This window comes from Nelusetta ayraudi, unplaced genomic scaffold (assembly GCF_046127955.1).
Source record: "Nelusetta ayraudi isolate G7.1 ecotype Tasmania unplaced genomic scaffold, CSIRO-AGI_Nayr_v1 ptg000053l, whole genome shotgun sequence".
NCBI classification, from domain to species: domain Eukaryota; kingdom Metazoa; phylum Chordata; class Actinopteri; order Tetraodontiformes; family Monacanthidae; genus Nelusetta; species Nelusetta ayraudi.
In genome coordinates this window covers 6,657,501-6,680,000 of record NW_027466103.1, presented here as the reverse complement: position 1 = coordinate 6,680,000, position 22,500 = coordinate 6,657,501, and the positions used below count along the sequence as shown (strand labels likewise).

The 22,500-nt window shown below is 49.8% G+C and overlaps 3 protein-coding genes and 1 long non-coding RNA gene across 8 annotated transcripts in view; 2 read left to right on the top strand and 2 right to left on the bottom strand.

Annotated features, from left to right (window-relative positions):
• Positions 1-13,745, top strand: part of mob2a (MOB kinase activator 2a) — a 57,629-nt gene extending 43,884 nt beyond the window's left edge. For 4 of the 5 annotated variants that reach the window (XM_076038191.1, XM_076038190.1, XM_076038189.1 and 1 more), the window contains exons 2-5: positions 8,582-8,742; positions 9,612-9,705; positions 12,365-12,489; positions 13,308-13,745. In XM_076038191.1, coding sequence (XP_075894306.1) covers positions 8,582-8,742; positions 9,612-9,705; positions 12,365-12,489; positions 13,308-13,624 — 697 coding nt within the window. In that variant the 3' untranslated portion in view covers positions 13,625-13,745. Of the gene's footprint in view, positions 1-1,251; positions 1,459-8,581; positions 8,743-9,611; positions 9,706-12,364; positions 12,490-13,307 lie in introns of those variants that run through there. The other variant, XM_076038188.1, reaches the window with a different exon arrangement.
• A 1,795-nt stretch (positions 13,746-15,540) lies between these two features.
• Positions 15,541-17,266, bottom strand: kcnj11 (potassium inwardly rectifying channel subfamily J member 11). The gene is made up of 2 exons (XM_076038186.1): positions 16,058-17,266; positions 15,541-15,685 (listed from the first exon to the last, which is right to left on the bottom strand). Exons 1-2 carry the CDS (start codon positions 17,189-17,191, stop codon positions 15,620-15,622), a joined length of 1,200 nt encoding a protein of 399 aa, XP_075894301.1. The 5' UTR covers positions 17,192-17,266; the 3' UTR covers positions 15,541-15,619.
• LOC142896492 (uncharacterized) lies at positions 16,971-19,035 on the top strand. The gene is made up of 3 exons (XR_012928358.1): positions 16,971-17,155; positions 17,304-17,616; positions 18,897-19,035. It is a non-coding gene; the product is annotated as an uncharacterized LOC142896492 (long non-coding RNA).
• The window catches only part of abcc8 (ATP-binding cassette, sub-family C (CFTR/MRP), member 8), a 42,640-nt gene continuing 38,804 nt past the window's right edge, over positions 18,665-22,500 (bottom strand). The window contains exons 36-39 of the mRNA XM_076038193.1: positions 21,956-22,059; positions 20,490-20,623; positions 19,781-19,843; positions 18,665-19,012 (exon numbers count right to left, since the gene is read on the bottom strand). Coding sequence (XP_075894308.1) covers positions 18,875-19,012; positions 19,781-19,843; positions 20,490-20,623; positions 21,956-22,059 — 439 coding nt within the window. The 3' untranslated portion in view covers positions 18,665-18,874. The remainder of the gene's footprint in view (positions 19,013-19,780; positions 19,844-20,489; positions 20,624-21,955; positions 22,060-22,500) is intronic.

The window sequence follows — 22,500 nt, the reverse complement described above, 5'->3', positions numbered from 1 at the left end:
CATCTACAAAGTTGTCTTTTTTTTCCCCATACAAACCCCCCTGAAAACGGTTCTTCTCCCTCACTTGGCTACTCCACCCGCGCACAAGGAGTGCGCATAGCTCCGCAGATCCCATAGATTAGTGTGTCTTTGTGCTTCCATCTATGTTGTAGCAGCCAGCCGATCCAGTATTTCTCACCTCTGCGGCTCCGCTGTGGCCCTGCGAGTCTGCGCTGAAAGAGAGGGGAGCGAAACGGGCTCATGTAAAAGCAGTGGCAACAATGAGAGAGAGAGAGAGGCGTGTTAAAAGAAAGGGAGGGGAAACGTGTGAACTCAAGAAAAGAGGTGTGATGGGAGGGTGTAATTAAAGGGGAGCAAGGCCGGGGGAGAGGTGGCGGATTCTCAAACTCAGTATCTGTAATTTTAACAGTCAACTCTTCAGTTCTCACTTCCCTTTGTCCATTCGTCTGCACCAGACCCCGTAGCAAAATATACAACTGCAAACAAGCTAATGTGACAAAAAACATTCTGTCAAGTCAGGCCTTTGGCACACATGAAAACCAAGGGGCATCCTTATGAAACTGCCTTCGGCTCTGGAAGAGGGTTTTTCATTCGGAGGAGCTCCCCTGCCTGGACGTGTTTGAACAGGCCGGACCGTCTGCCCGTCGCCATTGCCGGGCCAGCCAGGTGAAGTTCACGGCCAACAGGAGGAACGTCGTCGCTGGGCCTGCACACCAGCACGTTCATTGTCAGCCTTGTGGGCTTGACATGTGATTTACTTTTAAAAAGGGGTGTCTCTTAAGTTTTCTGCCTCTAAACCAAAATAATGAATTATTTTCTTCACTGTCAAATTCGTTTTAAATTAAGAAATTGTCAGAATTTAACTAAAATAAATAAAACTAAATGTTGAATTTATCTTTAAACCCAGAGTCAAATACTGAAATACACATTGAAGAAGTGGAAACAAAACAGTTTTTTCTCTTTTTCGGAAGAGCAGTTGTGAACTATAGCGACACCCTCACGTGATACTGGCTGATCACCTGTTGCTGCATTGTAACTAACTACTCTTTGGGGAGAGGTAACGACACGTCCACATGGGCAGAGGTCTGACGTCACTGCTGGCCGCCCACACGGCCCTTGTTCCCTGCGGTGATTGGTCGACAGGGCACGTTGAAGGCGGACCTTCGGGGAAAAGTCCTCAGCCAGTTTTCCCAGCGCCTCCTCATTCCCACTCGGTGTTCCACACACGAGAACTCCACTGTGCGTCGCGAGGAGAAGAGAAGAGAAGGTCCACGGGGTTTTTTTTTTTTTTCGTTTCTTTTGATAGACATTTTCCGACGGCACAACTCCCATGTTTTAAACTATGCTCGCAGAGTATTGCTCCTACTCAGGAGATAAAACGGACATGCACTCGCAGAGAAACTCAAAAAACGGACTAAGTTGTAAAATGGTGCTCCAGGCGGTCGGAAAAGTACTGAGGTGAGACTCCAACGCTTATTTGATTCGATTAAGCGAGGTATGCGCACGACCTCGGCGGGTCTAACCTGGGAACATAGTGGAGAACATAGCGTGTCTACAGTATAATAGTTGTGCCTGTGTCGCGCGAAGGTTCCGCAGTTTTTGTTTTATTGTTTTGTGGTTTTTTTTTTACGTTTTCTTTCTGTTGTTTCATTCGCACACTGCGACTGACGAATCTGTAGCATCGTATGTTCGATGTTTATTGGCTCCGTGAGGGACCTCACGTGTTTCCAGTACCGTCTTATCGATGTGAAAACATCACAGAGGAAGTTTCTTGACTACAGGTGGAAGTTTGCCTCGCCGTTCTTCTTTTCACCCCGTCATTACAACAGTACAGGAGCTAACAGTTCGTCACCTCGGGCTTGTAATTACGGCTCTTGTGTAGGTGTGAGGACCCTGTAGTTCCGGGGGGTTTCGCCGTAAAAAAAAAAAAAAAAAAAAAAAAACAGCCGGTGGGGGAGAAAGGGGCCGTGAACGCATCATTCCTCCTCCTCTTAGTATTCCTCCTCTATAAGAGTCTACACAAGCACGGAGAAATGTGACACTACCTCCTCGTCTTCTAGCGCAATCGATTATTTAAGACGCATGTTAACTTCTTTTTATTGGCCATGACCAGTTAAGCAGGGAAGTGGCTTAAATCAGAGCTCATAGTGTGAATTTTCTTTACTTCATATGCAACGGTTCAGCAGCACGCTATTAATCTAATCATGGTTGCAAACCTACATTGTGCCCAAAATATGGGCCACGTGGGTAGTTTACCTGCAGAGCTCAAAGTACATGTGATGCAAGCAGTGTGTGCGGTTGTTGTTTGTTGTATTTTTATGGTATTGATAGACCTCTGCTCCTCTGGAGGTTATTTATTGTGCGTAATGTTAGTCAGCGCTGCCATGTTAAGTCCATAATATGACCTCAGCGACGTAAATCTCTTAAGAATGTGCAGCCCAACTATGAGGGTCAGCGTCAGTCTGCCACACAGGGGAAACTTGAAGAGGAATCCAATAGCAGCAAGTTGCTTCAAAGGTGAATGCTGATCCGGTTCACCTGCGTATATTTACCTTGTCAGGTGAGAAAGAAACACTCATTATGAGTGTGTTCCTCCAGGGGACAAGCATCCCGATAATGTCCCTGCAAAGTTTCTTCTTACCTTTCATGTCTGGGGACAGGTGTGTGTTTGTTACGGCACCGGCCTGAAGGGCACATGCTTCACAATCCATTGTGGCCCTGCGACCATGTGGGCAGTGATGGCAGGAGGATATCCACCATCTTAGCGTGTCTTAAGAGATCACAAGCGCAGGATGTAATGGACGTGGCGCCGTATTGTTGTGTTGTGTCTGTTGCGAGGCCTTGGCAGGTACAGACAAGTCTGGCTGCGCATATTTTGCCAGAGAATCGGCCCGTCTTGTTTTGTAACTCTGATGTTTCAAAGAACTTTTGCAAGTGAGTTTTGGATGCCTGGGAGGGACAAAACAGGATTTTCCCAAGTAGGACGCCAAGAGGAAAAGCACTGGAATCCGCACTTTGGCGGCGTTAACAAGGTATGCATAGTTTAGGGTTTTATAGAGGGACATGTGCGTAATTATAGCACCTCTGCTTATCAGCTTCCCCCCATCTCAGAATGGTTGAGTGCCTTTGGATTGGAGGCCGGTATGATGAATATGCGTCTGAGTGAGATGGCAGAGATAAATGTAACGGTCCGCTTTTTCACGAGAGGGTGTAAGTATTCTCGACAGCGTTTCCTGTTTGTGGTGGAGCACAGCTGCTTTGCCACTCAATGCGCGCGGAAAATACCCAGAAAAAAAAAATTCCCCACTCCCACGCGCATCACACCGCAGTCTCCTGTGTCCTGTTTTAACCTGACGGCTCCTCACGCGGCGTGATTGGATCGATGCGACTGCCCAACAATGTCATTCAGCTCCTCGGTCATATCGCCCTTATCAGCCCCTTCCTATCGCGCTGGAATCGATGCCCGAGTTGATTCCGTTCCAACAAGGTTAAATTCATGCCTGAGTGGTGGCCTCCAGCCTGGTCTTATCTCGACCCCGCTCCTCACACGTGTGCGTTGTGATGTTGATGAGGCTTCATTATGGTCCTGGCAGGGGGTCCTCACACACTCTGCAGGCCCCAGAGCGACTGAATGGGACTTAGCACAGGAAGACAAGGGGATGAGGAGGAAGTCGAAGCCCTGTATTGAGTAGACCGAGTAGTTGAATAAGGGGCGTGTGTGTTTGTGTGAGCATGTGCGCATTTTAAAGCCCGCACCCCAGCCACAGTTCGCATTTGCTGATTTGCATTGCCGCTCAAACCCCCGGCGGCAGCTGTGCCTTCTTTGTTTATTGCCGCCCGTCTTGTTTCCCTGGAACTAAAACTGATAGGTGCGTTTTTACGCCGGCGCTCATTGAAAACCGCACTCACACTTTGGCAGAGCAGTTACCCCGTGTGCTGAAGCACCGCAAGGCCAAACCATTGGGATGGCCTATCCTTAACTTGGCCTCTTTCTTAGCTCCATAATGGCTGCTGTGGTTTAGCGTCGCTGTGCTCAGGCAGCGTGTTCTGCTCCATCCGTGGTTTTTCGGGGAAAAGTACCACCAAGTCTATTTAATTTTGAATCCTGAAATAGATCCGGAGGCCAGGCTTGGAGAGAGCGAGGGAAGAGCAGTCCTCTTCAGCAGATGATAGTTCTGCTCTCTCGGGCTGCGATCGAAGCGGAAACCTGAAGCTATTCATCCTTTATTGGATTCTTTAAAATCACTTGAAGTCGGGAGTCGGCTAATCAAGTTAAAAGGAAAGGAACACGCAGCTGAGAATGATTGTTCCTTTGATCTGCCGCCGGGTTTTTGTTGTGCAAAACCATGGCCAGTAAAAATCAGAGTTTCTTTTTCTTTAAACCTTCTGATTGGAGTGTCGCCACACTTTCGGAATGAAGTCTTTCAAAACTGTCATTTTATGCCAAACCTGTTCCTACCAAGTTGATTTTATTTATTTTTTTTAAATGTTTAACATAGGACTTCCATTTACGTAATATGTCAGCGTATGTTTTAAGATCTCTGTGGTTTTTGAATTAGATCCACTGTGCATCCGTACCATGCAATTTAGGCTTGGCTTTAATGAAGCAGCTGCTGGCCATGTTTACTACTTACTCCCACAATAAAGTCTTACACTTACAGTGATGTTCCAATCACAGACTCATAGAGACCAGCCTTCAGTCGTTCAGATTGCCACTTTTTTTTTAAATGTCACGCTGATTTCTAAATCAATTCAGTTACATAAGGAAATAAGAATCAATTTTCCCAGCCAATCCCATAATAAGATGATGTTGTTTTTTGTTATGATAAACACAGCCGCTGTTTACAGTAAAGCAAAAAACTATTACAGACATGTTGTAACAGGAATGTCTTATCGTACTTTATCACGCCTCGGTGTTGAGGAAGGATGCACAGTATGTTTTTTTTTCCGGATATCTTGTGTGTGTGTGTGTGTGTGTGTGTGTGTGTGTGTGTGTGTGTGTGTGTGTGTGTGTGTGTGTGTGTGTGTGTGTGTGTGTGTGTGTGTGTGTGTGTGTGTGTGTGTGTGTGTGTGTGTGTGTGCGCGCGCACTTTGGACATCTTTTTCGTCGGTAATGGAATTCCTTTCCTGCCTCTCCCAAACCCAAAGCAAATCTGCTAGATCAGTGGGGACGGCAGCCGTCTTCCTGGCAGCACGTGCTGTCCATGCTCACAAGATGACATTAAACGCATCCACATGCCTGTAGTTTGCTTCCTCTGCACGCCAGGCGAGGGAAGCAACAGTTGTGCCGTGCTGTTTTGGCAGGAGACGCAGTCTTGAGGGAAAGTCATTACATGGATTTTCTGGAGCCGGTTTCATCGGAGCGAGGGCGCCAATCAGGGAGGGAGGAAATCTTCGAGGCAAAACAATTAAAGTCACTGTCGTGGACATAAGTTTTTTTTTTTCCCAGTGCTGATCAGAGCCAGATTGCAGTAATCAATTGGGGCCTGTTCCGGGTGGGTTTTTAACTGCTTTCACACAGAATTCGACGCCTTGTCAAAAAGTCAGTGCAGTTGGGGTGTCAATGTCAAGCCAGACTCGACTTCACCCGCTGAAGTTTGCAGCAAGCGACTGCTGCAGTGTTGCCACAGGGAGCATCGCTGAAAACCAAAAGGATTTGGGTCGGAACCCAGCAGGAACTCGTCCAGCTTTGCTCGCATCTTTGCAGAAATGGGCTCAACACTCCTGGGTCACAACTGGTGCGTGTACACTTGTGTCCCTCGCCCGCAAGACCTCGGATAGACCAGTCGGGACTTTCTCCTCTCGATGCTCCGGAGGTGGCCTCAGGCTTGGGGCACCAGCTGTTGTGACCAGCTGGGTTCGGCCACCAGGGGTCGGGGGGTGCTGGTGGTGGTCCAGGCAGGCTTACGGACACAAACCTGCGTGTGTTCATGTGTAAAAAGGGAAGGAAAAGGAAGGAAGCGAGCGGCGACAGTTGCGGCGGTGGGGGAGGTGGCGGCGCTGTGCAAAGTGAAAGGGATAATGGACGTAGTGGGACAGCTGTTGGTGCAGCCGCTGACCTCCGCGTCACCTGACTATACGACCCCGCGTCCTGACTGTACCCCTATTGTGCCTGCAACATTTTTATCCCCGTCTTCCTTCTTTGCACCCGACAGCCCCGCTGGAAAAGTTCAAAAGTGGTCACTGAAGTCCATATGGTGTCTTGTGGCTGGAAGCTCGCTGGTGTAATGGACTGGGTGCACTGGGTTGTGAAGCTCTATCACTGACTGGCTCTTCCTGGTGCCAGACTGGCTGTGGCTCCCCTCCCTCCTCCTCCTCCTCAGCTTGGAGACATGTGCCCGGCTCTGGCCTCTGCTCCTGCCTTCGGCTCTGCCCTGATCTGGTGAACAGAATGAGGCATCTGCTGCCTTTTATGGCAAAAGACTCGTCTGGGAGAACTTCACCAAGAACACACTAGGGTGTGTGTGCGTGTGTGTGTGTGTAAGGCACACAGTGCTCGTATAAGGGAGTAAAGTTGGCATTGGGGAAGTTTTCTTTATGCTATAAATAAACGAATGTCTTCAGAATTTCACCTCCCCTCTTACTGCACAAATTTTTAAGCAGAGAAGCGGAGGAGGCTGCCGCATGGAAAAGTATGGAACAACACTGCGAGAGATGCAGGAAATAACTCAGTAACAGAGAATGTTTTCAAAAGGCACGGAGGGGAGAGGCGGGCGAGAACTGAGTTGAACTTCTCACAGGAGCTGAGCTGTTTTTCCGTGTTTTCCTCTCTCTCTCTCTCTCTCTCTCTCTCTCTCTCTCTTTTTTTTTTTTTTTTGTTCCTGAAGGGCTTAGCAGAGCCTTTGAAAAAAAGTTGCAAGAGCTGCTGACGGTTTCTCTGGGTGAAGCTCCATCCTCTGCTAAAGCTCTTTCACATGACGGAACATGTAGCTCGCCCAGCGAAAACACGCCGACCACATGAGTGTCTCTCAACTCTCGGCGGGCAGGAAGTGGGGTGGGGGGAGCAGAGGGAGAGATAAGGAGAAAGGAGGCAGGTGATAGAAGTGGGTGTCGGAAGGAGCCTTGCACCGAGGAAGAAGGCGAAACAGTAATTAGGATGTGAGGCAGAATAGAGGTCAGAGGCTGAGTGAGTTTGAAGAACAGTCGGGTGGCGAGAGATAAAATAAAGAGCTGATAAGAGAGGGCAGCGACGGGCATGTTGAAACAGGTGAGCCCGCAGTCATGGAGGCCACACAACAGAAGACAAGATACTGTAAAATAACTAACCGATCACTCGTCAATAATTAACCCGCAGTGTAATCTGTGCCGCTCTTTGCTTTTCAAATTCAGGCCAATCGAGCCTCGACTCTGGTTGAGCCATTTTGTCCGAGAGGATCCACGCAGCGGGCCCGTCGTGTCTCTGAAGCCAGGATGTGTGCACAGCGGAGCCCAGAGGCAGCGAGGCCGAGCGTTTTCTCCTGACAGCTAAATTAGACAGCAGCTCGCATGGTAAAAAGAAGGGGAACCTTCCACCAACATTTCCCAGAGAGGGAGGCTGCAGGTCGACGTGCCCTCCACTGGCGGGGGGGGGGGCTGAACTGAGGGGGGGGGGGCTGAACTGAACTGCGCAGACCTTATTTCTTGAACATTGTGCTGGAGCCGGGAGGCCTCGCACACACCCTCCACCCCCTCTCTCTCTCTCCGCCGTCCTGTCATGTTGTTCTACGTGTTTATTAGTTCCCATGGATATCAGCTGGAGACGCGTCCGTCCAACTCCTCACTCCTCTCATTCCTTTCTGCCGCTCTGCTCTCCGTCGCTCTCGCCCTCCTTGTTTCTTGGGTTGCGTGTTTGCAGGGGCCGCTGTTTACCCCCTTTTTTTTTTAAAGCACAAACTCAAGCTTCTTCACCGGGGGGGGGGAGGAAGGCGGAAGTATAAAGCCAAGAGGTTCTGGACGCCGTCAGGGAAAACTGTTTATGGCATTTACTCTTGTGAGATAATGTCCCGTCCATCCAGGGGCCGGCAAAGGGACGGATGGACAGACTGGGGCTGCGTGAGGGCTTTCTGGTAGGAAGGGGGCGCTGCAGAGATTCACGGCAACAGCTGAGACTCCTTGCGTTTCTTCACGAAAGCCAAACATGGCAACTCGGAGTTGTAAACACGAAAACAGGAGCGGAGCCGCTGACGGCGGGACAAAGCCGCCGAGCAGCGTGCTGATTGGCTGCCGGGGGGGAAGTGGCACGTTTGCCGACCGACAGTTAATATTAGTCCAGACGTTAGAGACGAGCCCCCCCCAGACAACTGCAGCTCTGTGTGCATTGTCCTCAGCCATGTGCTGAGCCTTTCACCTTTGACCCCAGGCTGCACAGCCTCCGCTGATGCAGACGCGGGAGGAGGAAGGGGGGGGGGGGTAAAGCCCTGGAAGTGCTGCACAGGTGTGATTATGGCATCCCTGTGCTAGAACACAGAGGAGACGCACACAGAGTGCCGCACTGAGGTCAGACTTGGGGGTCGACTGGGGGGGGGGTTTGTCTGTCTGAGTCTGACAATGACCACGGTTCTGTAAGACAACGTGCTCAATTCCTCCTTCTCGTGTGTTGCAGGAAGTCCAAGACAAAGCCAAATGGGAAGAAGCCTCCGGCAGAAGAGAAGAAGCAGTACTTGGAGCTGGAGTACACAAAGATCCGGGTGGTGGACTTCGACCTCAAGGAGCTGGTGGTGCTGCCCAGAGAGATCGACCTCAACGAATGGCTGGCCAGCAACAGTGAGTGACCGTGCCGCTCTCCCCACATCCACAGGTCGACGACCAGAACCCGTCTCTGCTGCGGCTCAGCCGTCAACCTTTCCTGAAAAATGTCTCAGCGCCGGTCCAGGTCGGCGCTCTGACGCGTTGTTTTTCCAAGCTGCAATGTGTTTATCGGTGCGGAGAGCGCCAGATATCTGCCACTGGTCATTGTACTGAAAGCAAGTTGTTCCCCTGACAGGATTCAGGGCTGGAATTCCAACAACAAAGCAGGCGCCACTTCTGTAAACACTGCTGTTGACTGGCAACTCAGGCACAGCGTCCCAACACCTAACTAGACACGTTCATTTCACCGCGCTTACTCAATCATATCTTTCAACCTGGCAGGCGCGAGCTATCATATTAATTATTAGTATTTTTTGCAGATGATTCTGTTTTTAAGTGTTTATTGGCAGCTTTCCATTTTTCTTACAAGGTTCTAGGCTTGTTTCTGTTTGTCAAGGTAGGTCTGAAACACACATTTCTGTTTCAAACCATTTGGTCGTACAGAGCAACAGGCTCCGGGGCATTTTGCTCATAGTAGAAATACCTGTTGTGGCGTAAAATGGCTGCAGCAGCAACGTCATCGGTGCTCCGACTCCGCCCACTTTTTTGTTTTTCTTCTGACACTCACTCAGGGATTAACGTCATGCATGTGACTGTGTCACACATACCCGAGTGACAGATGCAGAGCAATGCGTTGTACTCTTAAGTGGCCCTGACCCACATAGTGCCTTTGGCTTTTCTTTCCACGCTGCACAACTGTGCTGGCTGCTTTTCTGCTCACGTTTGACTGCGGCCGAAGATGTTTTCAGTAACCGCAACCCTCTTTCTGTCCCCCTGTATCACAGCGACGACATTCTTCAATTTGATCAACCTGCAGTACAGCACCATCTCAGAGTTCTGCACTGGGGACACCTGTCAAGCCATGACAGCCTGCAATACGTAAGTTGTCTCCAGGCCTTCAGTTCAGTCGCCGCTCACCCGCGCCGGCCAACTGAAAAACTCAAGTTTTCAGTCTTGACAATAGAGAGAAGTGGCGTCCAGCTGGTGCATTTAGAGTCATGGTGATTAACGCCAAGGAAGCTGCTCTCTGTGTTGTTGGCGGTAGTCACAGATCTGACCGCCGAGCAGAGTTGTGAACACCTGAACTTGGAAAAACCTCCCGATTATGGCTAAACGGTTTTGACGCTCTCATGAGGTTCTTCTTCACGAGTATCCATACGGAGGAGTGTCGCGGAAACGCATCACCAGACGTGACGTGCGGGGTCACGTGACCAGTTCACTTCAAGTGAAAACGGCGCGATACATTTGGATGGAGGAGGAGACGGAATATTTTTTTTACAGGCGATCAAAGAGAAAAAAAATAGAACAACCGTTCTCGACCGCAAACGTAATCATCATAAATCTTGCGGGACAAGATTTTGCGAGAATCACGTCTTACGCGCTTCACACCATTCAATGGAAAGACCGCAGCTAGTGACGCCCTGCGGTCCAGGCTCTTCTCTAACTGTGGGAATGTGCTCTCCTACCAAAGGCTTTAGGCACACGTTTCTCCCCCCCCCCTCCTCAAATAGTCTTTAAAATTCCCTGAAGCCTCTCTTTACGACTTGCAGGCGTTGCGTTCTTCTCTTCTTCTTCCTCTCTTGTGTCAGATTCCCCTCAAGCGTTCTCGCTTACCGGCGCGTCCAGTTGAGCGGGCATACCTGCCTGAGTGCTAAAGTTAAAGTTTTCAGCTCCTTCACGACAAGGAGGGCTATTGATGCCATGTTAAAAGAGGGGAGGGGACTTCCCTGCAAGAGTGTTTATTCAGCTCGTTTGCCCTGTCAGGGCGGGGTGCCATCCTGTGTGCGAGCCTTGTGTTTGCCAGGGAGCCCAGCATTTCTCCCCGTGTACACCGACGGCTGGAAAAACCTGATCGCCCGCACTGAAAGAAGCCACAGAGTCGCCGCGTGGCTCCTCCACGGCTTCACAATACAGGATGTCAGTGTGTGTGTGTGCGCGCGCTCAATCACTCAGCCGCTCGCACCCTCCCTGCGGGCAAGTCAGAAACAACTCGGGCCGTCGTTGAGAAATAACACGGGTGCGGCGGTGACACACGGGTCACGAGTCGTGTCCGTGTCAACACGGCGGGGTTTTTCCCACCGTCGGCCGTCACTTCAACTGAAAGACGCCCGAGCTGCCCTGCAGGGCCTGACGAGCACGCAGACAGACGACTGCGCCTCTATTGAACTCTGGAGTGCGGAGACGTGAAAGACGCGCAAAAACTTAAACCCGTTTGTCTTCAAAGTATGTACGTGAGCAATATCACTTGCAAGCAACAGGGTTAGGGTTAGGACGACTCTCAAGCCCCATTTTTCACAAATGCATCATCGCCGCCTTTTTGGCGACCCACCCTTTCCTGCCCACTTAGGAGCTGGGCACCGCTGATGCTCCCCCCCCTCCTCCTCAGCGGTAAGAAGCCAAGCGTGTCGCTGCTGCTGCTGCAGCAGAGCTCAGCGCTATTTTTGGAAGAAAGTCATTTCCATGAGCCATGAGGCAATGGAATGATTTGGTGGCTACTCGGTCCCATTTTGTACGAGTGGGTGGATGTGAAGAGATGGATGCTTGTGCGTCAGCGCTCACCTCTCAAAAATGTATTTCGACAACCTCCCCCTCCTCCCTTCAAGTGGCCGCCCAAGGTACTGCAACACAAAATCCCACTAGATTCCCCATTCGATTCGCCTGTCAAAACTGTTGGCACTTTGGCGGCTTGACACTCGTATTCAACACAGACTTTGAAATCCATCTGTTTGATAAACAGCCATGAGGCATCCTGGTTGGCTGCGTGGGTCACCTGACAAAGCCACAGGCGTGTGTGTGTGTGCGTGGTGTGTTAGCATGAAGTCGGCCCGCTGGCGAGTTTAGTCAGCGTGGTTCCCACACAGACGCGCTCTAATCCTGTGTGAGTAAGTGTATTGTAAGAGGCCGCTGTGGTCAGTAGGTCTCGTCCTGCAGGGTCACTCATGTAGACGCTTTACATTCCTCCGGATTTGTAATGTCTGACTCCCGCGCCGCTCCCGCAAAAAAAAACAAAAAAACGTTTTATCTGCTTATTAATCAGCCTTTTGGTTTTTGTCTCGGCGGTCGTCCTGCTCCGAGATGCGTGCTCCGCCGCTGCCCTTTGATCAGAGTTAATGCCAGACTGGGCTGCGGCTCCCCGGGTTGCCCTCCTCCAACAATCTGAGGCCGGAAAAAAACGAGAAAAAGTTCAGTCGGCGCGCTGGAATGAGCACGACCAAACCAGATCAGTGACTGAAGCGTCACGAGCGGCGCAGAACGCAGGTTGTTTTTCCCCCTGAACTCCATCTGCCTGCTCACGTCAACGAGGAGATGAGCTGCTCTGCCTGAATGAGGAAATAGGTCCCGCTGACGTCTTTGGACGCTGCCCGGTTGGGTCTCTTCCTGTTTGCGATGAGCCACACACATTCTTCGCTAATGGCTCACGGTGATTAATTTATGCTGTGGTGCAGAGTCGGCGGCATCGTTTCCGCTGACTGAAAATTTCACCGATGTTGTGACAACAACTGACTGGCACGCGTTTTCTTCTTTTGTCTCTCCGCAGAATATACTACTGGTATGACGAGAAGGGGAAGAAGACAAAGTGCACTGCTCCGCAATACGTCGACTTTGTGATGAGTCTTTGTCAGAAACTGGTCACAGACGAGGAAATCTTCCCCACCAAATACGGTGAGTCTCTTGTGTGTTCAGCAGGGCTGGACGGCACCATCCTGCCGGTTGAAACACGTTGTAGGCGTACGACGTGGTTTTAGCGTGTATGTGGAGCTGTAGTTTCCACATCAGAGAAGTGAAGCTGAACACCTGCACAGGTAGAGCGGACAACGGGCCGTCCCGCTGTGTGCTAACGATGCGCAGCCTTGAGCTTTTTATCGCACAACGAGAGGAAGTAAGAAATTAAAAGCAATAATTGTCTCGCAGGAACATCATCAATTGGATTCATTCGAGTGTTTGTTTGATAAGAAAATCAAAAGCAACTTCATTTTTAGGTCGGCTGAGTTTTTTGTCGACTTGCTGCCTCCAAAAAACAACGTGGGAGAATAACCAACATATACAGCAGCATGTATGCTATATTTCTTAGATGAAGTTAGAATCACGAGTGACGTTGCCACTATGTAAATATGAAGTAAAGAAAAGAGGTGATTTAAGTTTTGCTTGGTGCAAAGGGGTCCAGCATCTATCTCAGCTTTCAGGGTCCCATACATTCAGGCGTCCTGGTCTTATACTGCTGCCCCCTGGTGTCATACTGTTGCCCCCTGCTGGCCAGAAAAAGTTAATACATGCCTATTGAACAAATTGCCCATAGTTGCACATTGCTTTCTTCAGCTGCTTTTTTAAAAAATATATGTATTTTCCTTCTTATCAGTAGTGCTGAATTTTCTTTGATGCATTATTTTTTTACAGCTGCCAGAAAGAGATTCTTTAGTTTTTCAGTCTAATCCTTTTTGGCCTAATTCAACCCTTCTCCGTTCCCTCCTCTCTCTCTGTAGGCAAAGAGTTTCCCAACTCCTTTGAGTCCTTGGTCAAGAAGATCTGCCGGTACCTGTTCCACGTGCTGGCTCACCTCTACTGGGCGCACTTTAAAGAGACGGTGGCTCTGGACCTGCAGGGCCACCTGAACACTCTGTATGCACATTTCATCGTTTTCGTAAGGGAATTCAACCTGGTCGACCCCAAGGAGACCTGTATCATGGACGACCTGTCCGAAATCCTCTGCAGCCCGGTGCCGCCGCCGCCCGCGCCGGCCCCCTCCGCCCCGGCGTCGGCACCCTCCCCCTCCTCACAAAACCACGTGACGGAGAGATGAGCGGAAGGAGGGCAGCGGCGTGCCGGCAGCCCCGCGGGGCTGATATAGAAGAACTAGAGGAGAGAAGGAAAGACAGCAGCCTGGCCCCTCGTCCTCGGCGCCAGCGGGACTTGAAGAGACCTTCCAGTACTCTTTTGTTTTGCTACTACACCAACCAACCAACCAACCAACCAACCAACCAACCAGGAGGAAGGATGGAAGGAAGGAAGGAAGGAAGGGGGGGAGGGGTTCAGGGGGTTTGGGGTGGCGCGGGGGAGGGGTTTGTCACGCCAGCAGGGATTGGCGTGACAAACGCAGCGAGTGTTGCTCAAAAGGGGGCGAATCCCTCCCGTCTTCTCTGCAATTTAAACTAGGAACAAAAAGTATGTGTAAGTTTTGTTTTTTTTGGTTTTGTTTCACCTTTATTTTGATGACGTTCTTTTTTTCTTTTTTTTTTCCAAACTTTTTTTTTGAGGGGGGCCCTCCCTCCACCCCCCACACCCCCCTCTCCCCCTCCCATCTCCTCTACCTACACACGCTTTGCTTCGACCTGCTATTTGTACAGTGTTGTGAACGCGTGGAGGAGAGGCGTCCGCTCGTGTCGCCGCCTCGCTCCTCCCTCCTCTGCTGCAGTGGAGGCAGGCGGCCTATGGGGGGCGCACAGCCACCACCTCGCTGGCCAGCAGTGGAGCCGCGTTACTGCCCGACAGGGGCGAGACTCGCCAGTCGCCGTGTTTGTGTGAGAATGATTTCAAAGCAAAATAAAACAAACACAATAGCGCCTCCTACCTGACAGACTGTGTCACTGCTGCCAGAGAAATCCCCCTCCTCCCTTCCCTGTTTGGTTTTCTTCTTCTGACCCTCGTCCTCCAGACCGCTCAGCCCCCCCCCTTGTGACAGATGTTGATTGTGCTAAAACTACGATATAATAATAATGACAAGAAATTTGCTTGTGGTATCCCCTTAACAAATATGTCCCAAAGCTGACCAGTAGAGGGCAGCAAACACGTATAGAAAGCCAGTGAGACAGTGAGACGCACAGAGGGGGAAGACGCGAGATAATTGCACCTGATCATCCGACTGCAGGCCCGCTGCCGCACGTGAGGCCGAGTCCAAACTGCTCTGTTGTCACTATCTCACCCCCCACCCCCACCCTAGCCCAACCCCCTCACCCTCCTCCTCCCATCAGCCCAGGAAGACAAAGACATGAGGTAATGTCTGCAGGCTGGGAGGCAGCCACCAGGGGGAGCGGCAGTGGACAGCAGGGCTTCCAGTGCAAAAAGAAACAAAGCATCTCGACTTCTGCTCCTCTGTTCTCATTTGTTGCCCCCCCCCCCCCCTTTCCCCTTGAAATATTGCTTTCTTCGAGAAAAAATGATTATCCAGGGAAGGATTAGTGCTGAAATAACAGTAATGGTTACAATTACACATGTATAGAAAATCTCACAGTCTGCTTGGGCTTAACTGTACAAAGAATCGCAAGCGGGTTCTGTCAGACACGGCCTCTGTAACGAGGAGGATTGGGTTTATGATTCTCCTTTTTTTTTTTTATTTATTTTAAATCTTTCTTTTTTTTGCAGGGTTCCTCAGTTTTTGGCTCTCATTTTATGTATTTTAATTATTAACTAAGTTAAAAGCAATTTAATATTTTAAGCTCTGCGGATTATAATCTAATAATAAAAAGAGAAATGCCACCCGGCGTCGGATGTCTTTTGTCTGGATGTGTGTGAATTATGCAAGAGGGGAATATCACGAGTGTCACATGGCTCTTTGGAAGGAGGAAAAAGTGCTATTTTTGAAGAGAAGGGCAGCGGAGTCACCGGGGAAGATCCGTCTGCAAGATCAAATAAATTATTTCATTTAACTGAGGGAGCTGAAGAAAACAAAGTCGTCTTCTGGGTTCCCTCTTGTCAAACGATAGAAGAAAGTTGCATCGTGGAAGCTCTCAGTCGTACAGGAAACCAGAACCACGGTGCATTAATTTTAAATATGTCAACTGATTCTCGTCAAAGGTCATTAGTCTGCACAAACGAGGACGTCTTGTCCGCCTCGAGCGTGGTTGCAAATCTCCAGCACGTGCACCTGTAAACTGAGACGTTCTCCTTTATTGCTCTACAGTGCATGCAGTCACTCCAGTCTCTTAGAAAATAAACACATTCATAAACGGACCTCGATCTGAGGATTCCTCATTCCATCTGATGACTTTCAGCGCATTCTGTCGTTGTGCGTCATCTAATTCTTCACAGTGACCCTGAGTTAAAACTCTTGTCTAAGAGTGCTTACATGTAACAGCTTAAATTACAAGTAATTCATGGCAGAATCATAAAATTCATCAGTTTTAAATAATCAAGCACTGGTTAAAACGTGTAGTAAGTAAGTATCAAGTATGTCTTGCATTAAAAAAAAACAAAAAAAAACACCCCAGTTTTAGAGGTCCTTCTTGGCCTTGCGCACCGTGGCGCCCCGCCGCCTTCTCACGGACGTCCGCAAGGTGACGCCCTCGTCCAGCTTGAGCCGAGCGATGCCGCCCGCCTCGTCCAGCGTCCTGGCGCTGCCGCACGGCGTGGGCACCTTGACGGTGTTGCCGAACTTGGAATAGTCCACCGCGTACATGCCGTCCTCCTCGGACACGGTGGGCACGAAGCGCTGCCCCCACAGGATCTCCTCGGACACGTAGGAGGTCCGCGCCTGCGTGGTGATGCCGGTGGTCTCCACCACCCCCTCCAGCACCACGATCACCTCGATGTCGTCGTGCTGCAGGTCGGTGGCGGACACGCCGTACAGGGGGCTGTGCTTGTCGATGACGTGGCAGATGATGAGCGGCGACACCAGGAAGATGCCGTTGGTGCCCACCGGGTTGTCCATGTGGATGTCGATCTGGTCCAGGGGCACCACCTCGCCCTCCTCCGTGGTGGTCCTCCTCACCACCTGCATCCGCACGGTGGCGCTGATGATCATGCTCTTCCTCAGGTCCCCGATGCGCACCATGAAGCACAGCGCGTTGTTGCGGACCGAGATGACGGCGTGCTTGCTGAAGATGAGCGTCTCGGCGCGCCGGTTGGCCTGCGCCGTCTTCATGAAGATGCAGCCGAGCATGATGGCGTTGATCACCAGGCCCACGATGTTCTGCACGATCAGGATGATGATGGCGGAGACGCACTCCTCCGTGACCATGCGGCCGCCGAAGCCAATGGTCACCTGCACCTCGATGGAGAAGAGGAAAGCGGAGGAGAAGGAGTGGATGTCCGTGACGCACGGCACAAAGTCGTCGCCGTCACCCCGCTGGTCCAGGTCGCCGTGCGCGAAGGCGACGAGCCACCAGATCATCCCGAACAGGAGCCAGCTGCACAGGAAGGACATGGTGAAGATGACGAGCGTGTGCAGCCATTTCAAATCCACCAGCGTGGTGAAGACGTCCTGCAGGAAGCGGCCCTGCTCGCGGATGTTGGTGTGCGCCACATTGCACACGCCGTTCTTGGCCACGAAGCGCGGCTTGCCCGCTTTCGCCTTGAACTTGGGCTGCAGCACATCCTCGGCCAAGCGGGTCAGCAGGTAATCATCAGGAATCAGTCCCTTCCTGGACAACATAGCAGCACTCCCATACTACGGATCCGCGCTCTGCGTCGCCTGATCTCGCCTCTCCTCTTCTTCCTCCTCCTGCTCCTCTTCCTCCTTCCCGTCGCTCAGCTGCCAGACGCAGGCAGGGTTGCCCCTGTTGTCGCCCGTTACCTCCGGATCAGGCGCGGCACCGCGGCTCAGTCCCATGAGAAGGTTCCGCTTCCAGCTCGCAGCTGCCGCCGTCACTCACCGGCATCTCACCCGCACTCAGCCCAGATCAGTGGAAACTCGGCGAGGTGGAAGACGGTGATGGAGGCTGTGCGTGCGACGGTGGGAGGGGGGCGTGTGCGAGCAGAGTCCTTCATTATCAGGTTTGGATGAGACTGCAGTGAGGGAGCCAGATATGCGTCCTTGGAGTGGACACATGGTTGCCTCACACTGGTGGCAATAAGCAGGTACCTGAAATGACATGTTTTTATTATTATAATCTAATTGTTACTGTAGTTGTTTGTATTTATTAGATTATTTTCAGTCTTGCGGTCTTATAACAGTCGGCCTGCCACCATTCCTGTGAGTTAGAGGACAGCAAGTCTTGACTGATGTTAATATGAATCATCAACCTATATCAGCGTGTTCCTGCTGTCCTAGGGTCAGTGTTGGTGTGGCGTTAAATTTCTTCTTTGGATGTCTCTGCTTCTACCAAGCACAAGGTCCAAGACAATCATCAAACCACAAATATGTTTTGCAGGTTAAATACATACACATATTAATACATTCAAAAAGATTCTGCACATGAGTCAACAAAGATATGACTTGAGATGCTGTAGTATGGAATAGTGTAGGGTCTGTAAGATGATTCCCCCCCCCCCCCATCCCTCACTGGCCACCACGTTGCTCTGCCCCTGGATGAGAAGGCAGGGTTTGGAGGCTCTGCGCTCATTGTGCCACTTCGTCGCAGTTCGGTAACATGAGACGGGTGAAGGTGGGAAGACAGTCCCTCCCTGCGGTGCCTCTGGAAGGGCACCTTGCTGTGGGATTCTCCCGCTAATGTTGCTCCAACCATACAGTGGAGCTAGCCCACATTCTGGATTTACAATAGGTTAAATATAACCTATTGCCACTTAACATATGAGCAGCGGCCCCAACCTCCGCCCCCCCGAGGCAGTTTTGGGATAAATTTAGAGTGCGCGCACAGGGAGTGAGCTGCCGTGACCAGACTCAGCGATTTACACAGCCAGTCTCTGACTTGAGTTTGGCAGGAGTGACACTCTCTCACTCTCACACACTCTGGAGTATTTTTAAAGCTTTGGCTCTCTGGCATCTGTCTTGCTGGGCAGTTTCCTCCACCCGTCTCGCTCTGCATTCCCTCAATTATCACCTACCACCCCACGATGACTCACTGCGTCTTAATAGTCTCGCACAAGCACCATGACTTTAACCTTAACCCGCCGTCCCAAACCACGCTTGCACACACACACACACACACACACACACACACACACACACACACACACACACACACACACACACACCAGTCTGAATGATCATTCATGTTTTATTAACAAAGAATCAACTCTTTTTTTATGTACAAATATAATACAATATGATTACAAAATAAAAATGAATATATATATATATTTATATATATATATTACATGGGACAATTGCACTTTGAACGTCTTCCTTTAATGCTTTCTCTCCTCCCTTCTTGTGCTACTTGTCTGCCCGGACAAAGGAGGTGAAGACGCTGTCCTCCTTGTCCAGCAGGGCCTCGGGCCGGTCGTGCTCCAGGATGAGCCCGCGCTTCATCACAATCACCAGGTCGGCGTTCAAGATGGTGTGGACGCGATGCTGCAGCAGGCAAGTTGCAAGAAAAGAAGTTATTTGCGTTTCCAGCAACATATCTCTGAGCTGTACACAACATGAGAGAAGTCCTTGAGAGAATGTCCTTAAAACACTGTTTTTGCTTTTCTTTTCAGAAATTCTGTGATTGAGAAGTCAGTTCTGGAAGTTAGATTTTTGTGATGTCACAAAGGGTACCAATATACCTCCCAAAATTAGTAGAACCACCCCCAGTCAGCTGTTCTGGAAGCAGGCTCTAAAACCAGCCTGATTTTGTCCCCTTCCAAACATACAGAATGTTCAGCAAGGCCTCCGTTTCAGCGAGAAGCTAGAAACAACTTTTTTTGCGGGAGGCTGTAAACACGGGGCAAAATATGCAGATGACCAGAAATGAATGAACGTTTTGGATAACCGAGTGTGTCTGACTTCCTCGTTGGATTCTGGTAAGACAGATAAGGATGTGAAAATTTAATATGAACAAATTACAATTGTGTAATGATTTAAAATGTTAGAATCCTGAGTTAAATTGGTCAATGACCTCTGGGTCGTCTCTTTCCTACTTTTTCACTTTTTGTAATTTCTCATCTTCAGATGCAGTAACTGAGTGGACGCATTAAGGTGCCGCTACGAGCAGTTTACAGCAGGCAGTGTGGGACAAAGGTCGGCGCTCTGAGGCTCAGAGGAAGAGACGCATTGCTGCAAAGAGCCAGCGCGCTGACGCAGTGCAGGAGGGTGCAGGAGGGTGGAGGAGGGTGGAGGAGGGTGGAGGATACTCACTGCTATAGTAACGACTGTTCGGTCAGCGAAGGCCGTCATCACCACCTTCTGCAGGATGCTCTCCTGTGACAACAGAGGGCACAGCCGGATCAGAACCAAAATGCATTTGAACTGTGTGAAGCTGGAGGGAAACTCAGCGTCCCATCAAACTGGCACCTCTCTCTCACTGCTCACATCCCTGTGCCTCATTCAAAGGTCCCCTCTGTGTTCCCTGGGGATGAGGAGGTGGGGCGGGGGTTGGGGTGGGCGGAGTGGGGGTGGGGGGTCTCTGGGATGGAGATGCACTCCTTTGTGGAGATGGTCTGAAGGAAGGAGCCATGTGCAGGCTGCCCTCAGGCGACTACACACTGCACAGCTCTTCCTTCATCGTCCTCCTCCATCATCATTACCGATTACATCACCACATCGGTGCCCTCAGGCCCACTTTGCTTCAACCTTCTTATGTTAAAAACGTCATTCATCTTATTCCATCGTATTCTCCTCATTAAACACGTTATCTATGTCACGCTGTTGCGTAACTCTTCTTATGCTTCTTTCCCTTTGGTCTGGTATCACCCACATGCTCCTCTAGTCCCTGGATATGTTCTGCTGTCTCTCTCTCTCTCTCTCTCTCTCTCTCTTTTACACACACACACACACACACACACACACACACACACACACACACACACACACACACACACACACACACACAGAGACCAACACTGACCGTAGCCATGTCGATGGAGGCCGTGGCCTCATCCATGATGAGGATGCTGCTCTTCCTCACGAAGGCCCGGGCCAGACAGAAGAGCTGCCGCTGACCCTGGCTGAAGTTCTCTCCTCCCTCCGTCACCGTGGCGTCTAAAGAGGGAAGATATACGTCCAGACGTGAACAGGAACACGTTACCGTCTGCAGCCATTGCACCATTATTATAGCCAACATAATGAGTTCCAAAGATTTATGTCTTTTTGATCTATTTTATTCATCAACTCCCGTTAACAGTTAAAATGAGACTTGAATAGCTGATTTGTTTTTGGGATCGCAAACTAAAACAAAATAATAATAATTCTGTTCTAAGGTGTCTAGAAACCAGTCAAGGAAATTGTGTTAGTTGTTAGTTTTTCTCTTGCCTGTCCTCTGACTTCCTGTTTTGTGCAGATAAACTTATAAGAAGAAATAACTTTAGAACTTTGACCAAATGTTTTGATTCAGAACTCTTACACAAAGTAATGTACAAATTAATGTGCACTGTAAATGTTTATAATGATGTTCATTGCTATAGTTTGATGTTTGAACACATTATTTTATCAGTCCTCCATCTCAACTCTTATAATACAACTCATCTATAATTTATCTCACAGTGCTTCATTAGCGTCTGCAGTGAGTAAAAGACCTCTCACTACATTAGGAGTGAAAAATCAATTCCTCATTAACTCTTGGCTTACATATCAGGGACTTATTGGACACTTTGCTCCAGTAATCACACTAGGGCGAGCTAAGCCAAGCTTAGTTACTCCTGAACAGTGTCTCCCTTTTGTCAAGTGAATAAAGCAAGTCAGATCTGGAAGGTCAAGTAAGAGCATCTTTCCACCTGAAGTCACTTCCCCTGTTGAAATGGATGTGGCCGGAGGGCAGGAAGTGGTTTTCTACCGAGTACACAGTCTGACAGACTTTCATTATTATCATCTTTTGTGTTTCTTTTCCAGGAAGACAGAAGGAAATGCAAGTAGGGTAACGCCAGCACAGTGCAGACGTTCATCTGTCTCTACCAGAGACTTCAGCTTTCCTTTATTTCCTACACTCCATCTGAATTCAAGTGATCCCAATTACTTTTGAAAGTGAGACAGAGAGCAGATGGCTCCCAGCTCATGCGTGACCTGCTGGTGGCAGCTGCACTGCCCAGTGCTACTCTGGTCTGCAGTGTCCCAACTGGAGCTGATGTGAGCCAAAAATAGTGCGAGGGATGGAGCAGATCCACAGGACACACGGCTCAGAGTGAGAGGTGAGGGGGAAAAAAAACCATGTGGTGTGTGTCCTGATAGCTCACTCAGATATTTGTATGGAGACAGAAGAGCAGCTGACATGATATGATATGGAACGCCCCACATTTAACACAATGACACAGTTGTTTTTTTTTATGTCTTTTGGCATGTGTATAAATACTGTTGGAAGCAATCAGGACGTTTTCTCACCGAGGCCTCCTGGCAGGGATTTAACAACAGGCTTCAGCTGAGCAATGTCCAGGGCTTCCCACAACATCTCATCTGTGGCCTTCATCTCAGGGTCCAGGTTGAACCTGCACACAAACACACACACACAGACACAACATAAACATATGTTCATCCACTTGGTCAGAGCCTTTTATTATTTATCACAAACACAACCTTCCTATTCAATGATTTATAAAGAGAGAAGAAGAACTGAAGTTGAGAAGGTTTCAGAGTCAAGATATTTAGAGTAGAAATAGCCAATCAAATGACTGCAGTCTTGACAGAATTCCTCCAAATGATCGTAAACTTGCCGCCGGGCAGCATCACGCGGCTGTTCCTCTCTAACACGATGAAGCTTTTAGAGTCGGAGTATAAAAATAAGGTCAAGGCATTTTTAGAAGAACGTCCTCTTATCTGCAACCCTGCGTCGGCCTCGCGCTGCAGATAAGAGGTCTTTGGAGTGTGTCGCAGTCTGACAACTGCTCCTCCTACTGCTGGAAATGTCCCCCCCCCCACTCCCCATGGCC

Bases quoted from the DNA above. Each gene is read 5' to 3' on its own strand.
- kcnj11 (XM_076038186.1), bottom strand. From the start codon at position 17,191: ATGTTGTCCAGGAAGGGACTGATTCCTGATGATTACCTGCTGACCCGC. The intron at 15,686-16,057 runs GTGCGCAAGGCC...CTCAGTTTACAG, and splicing joins GAAGGCGGCGGGGCGCCACG to GTGCACGTGCTGGAGATTTG.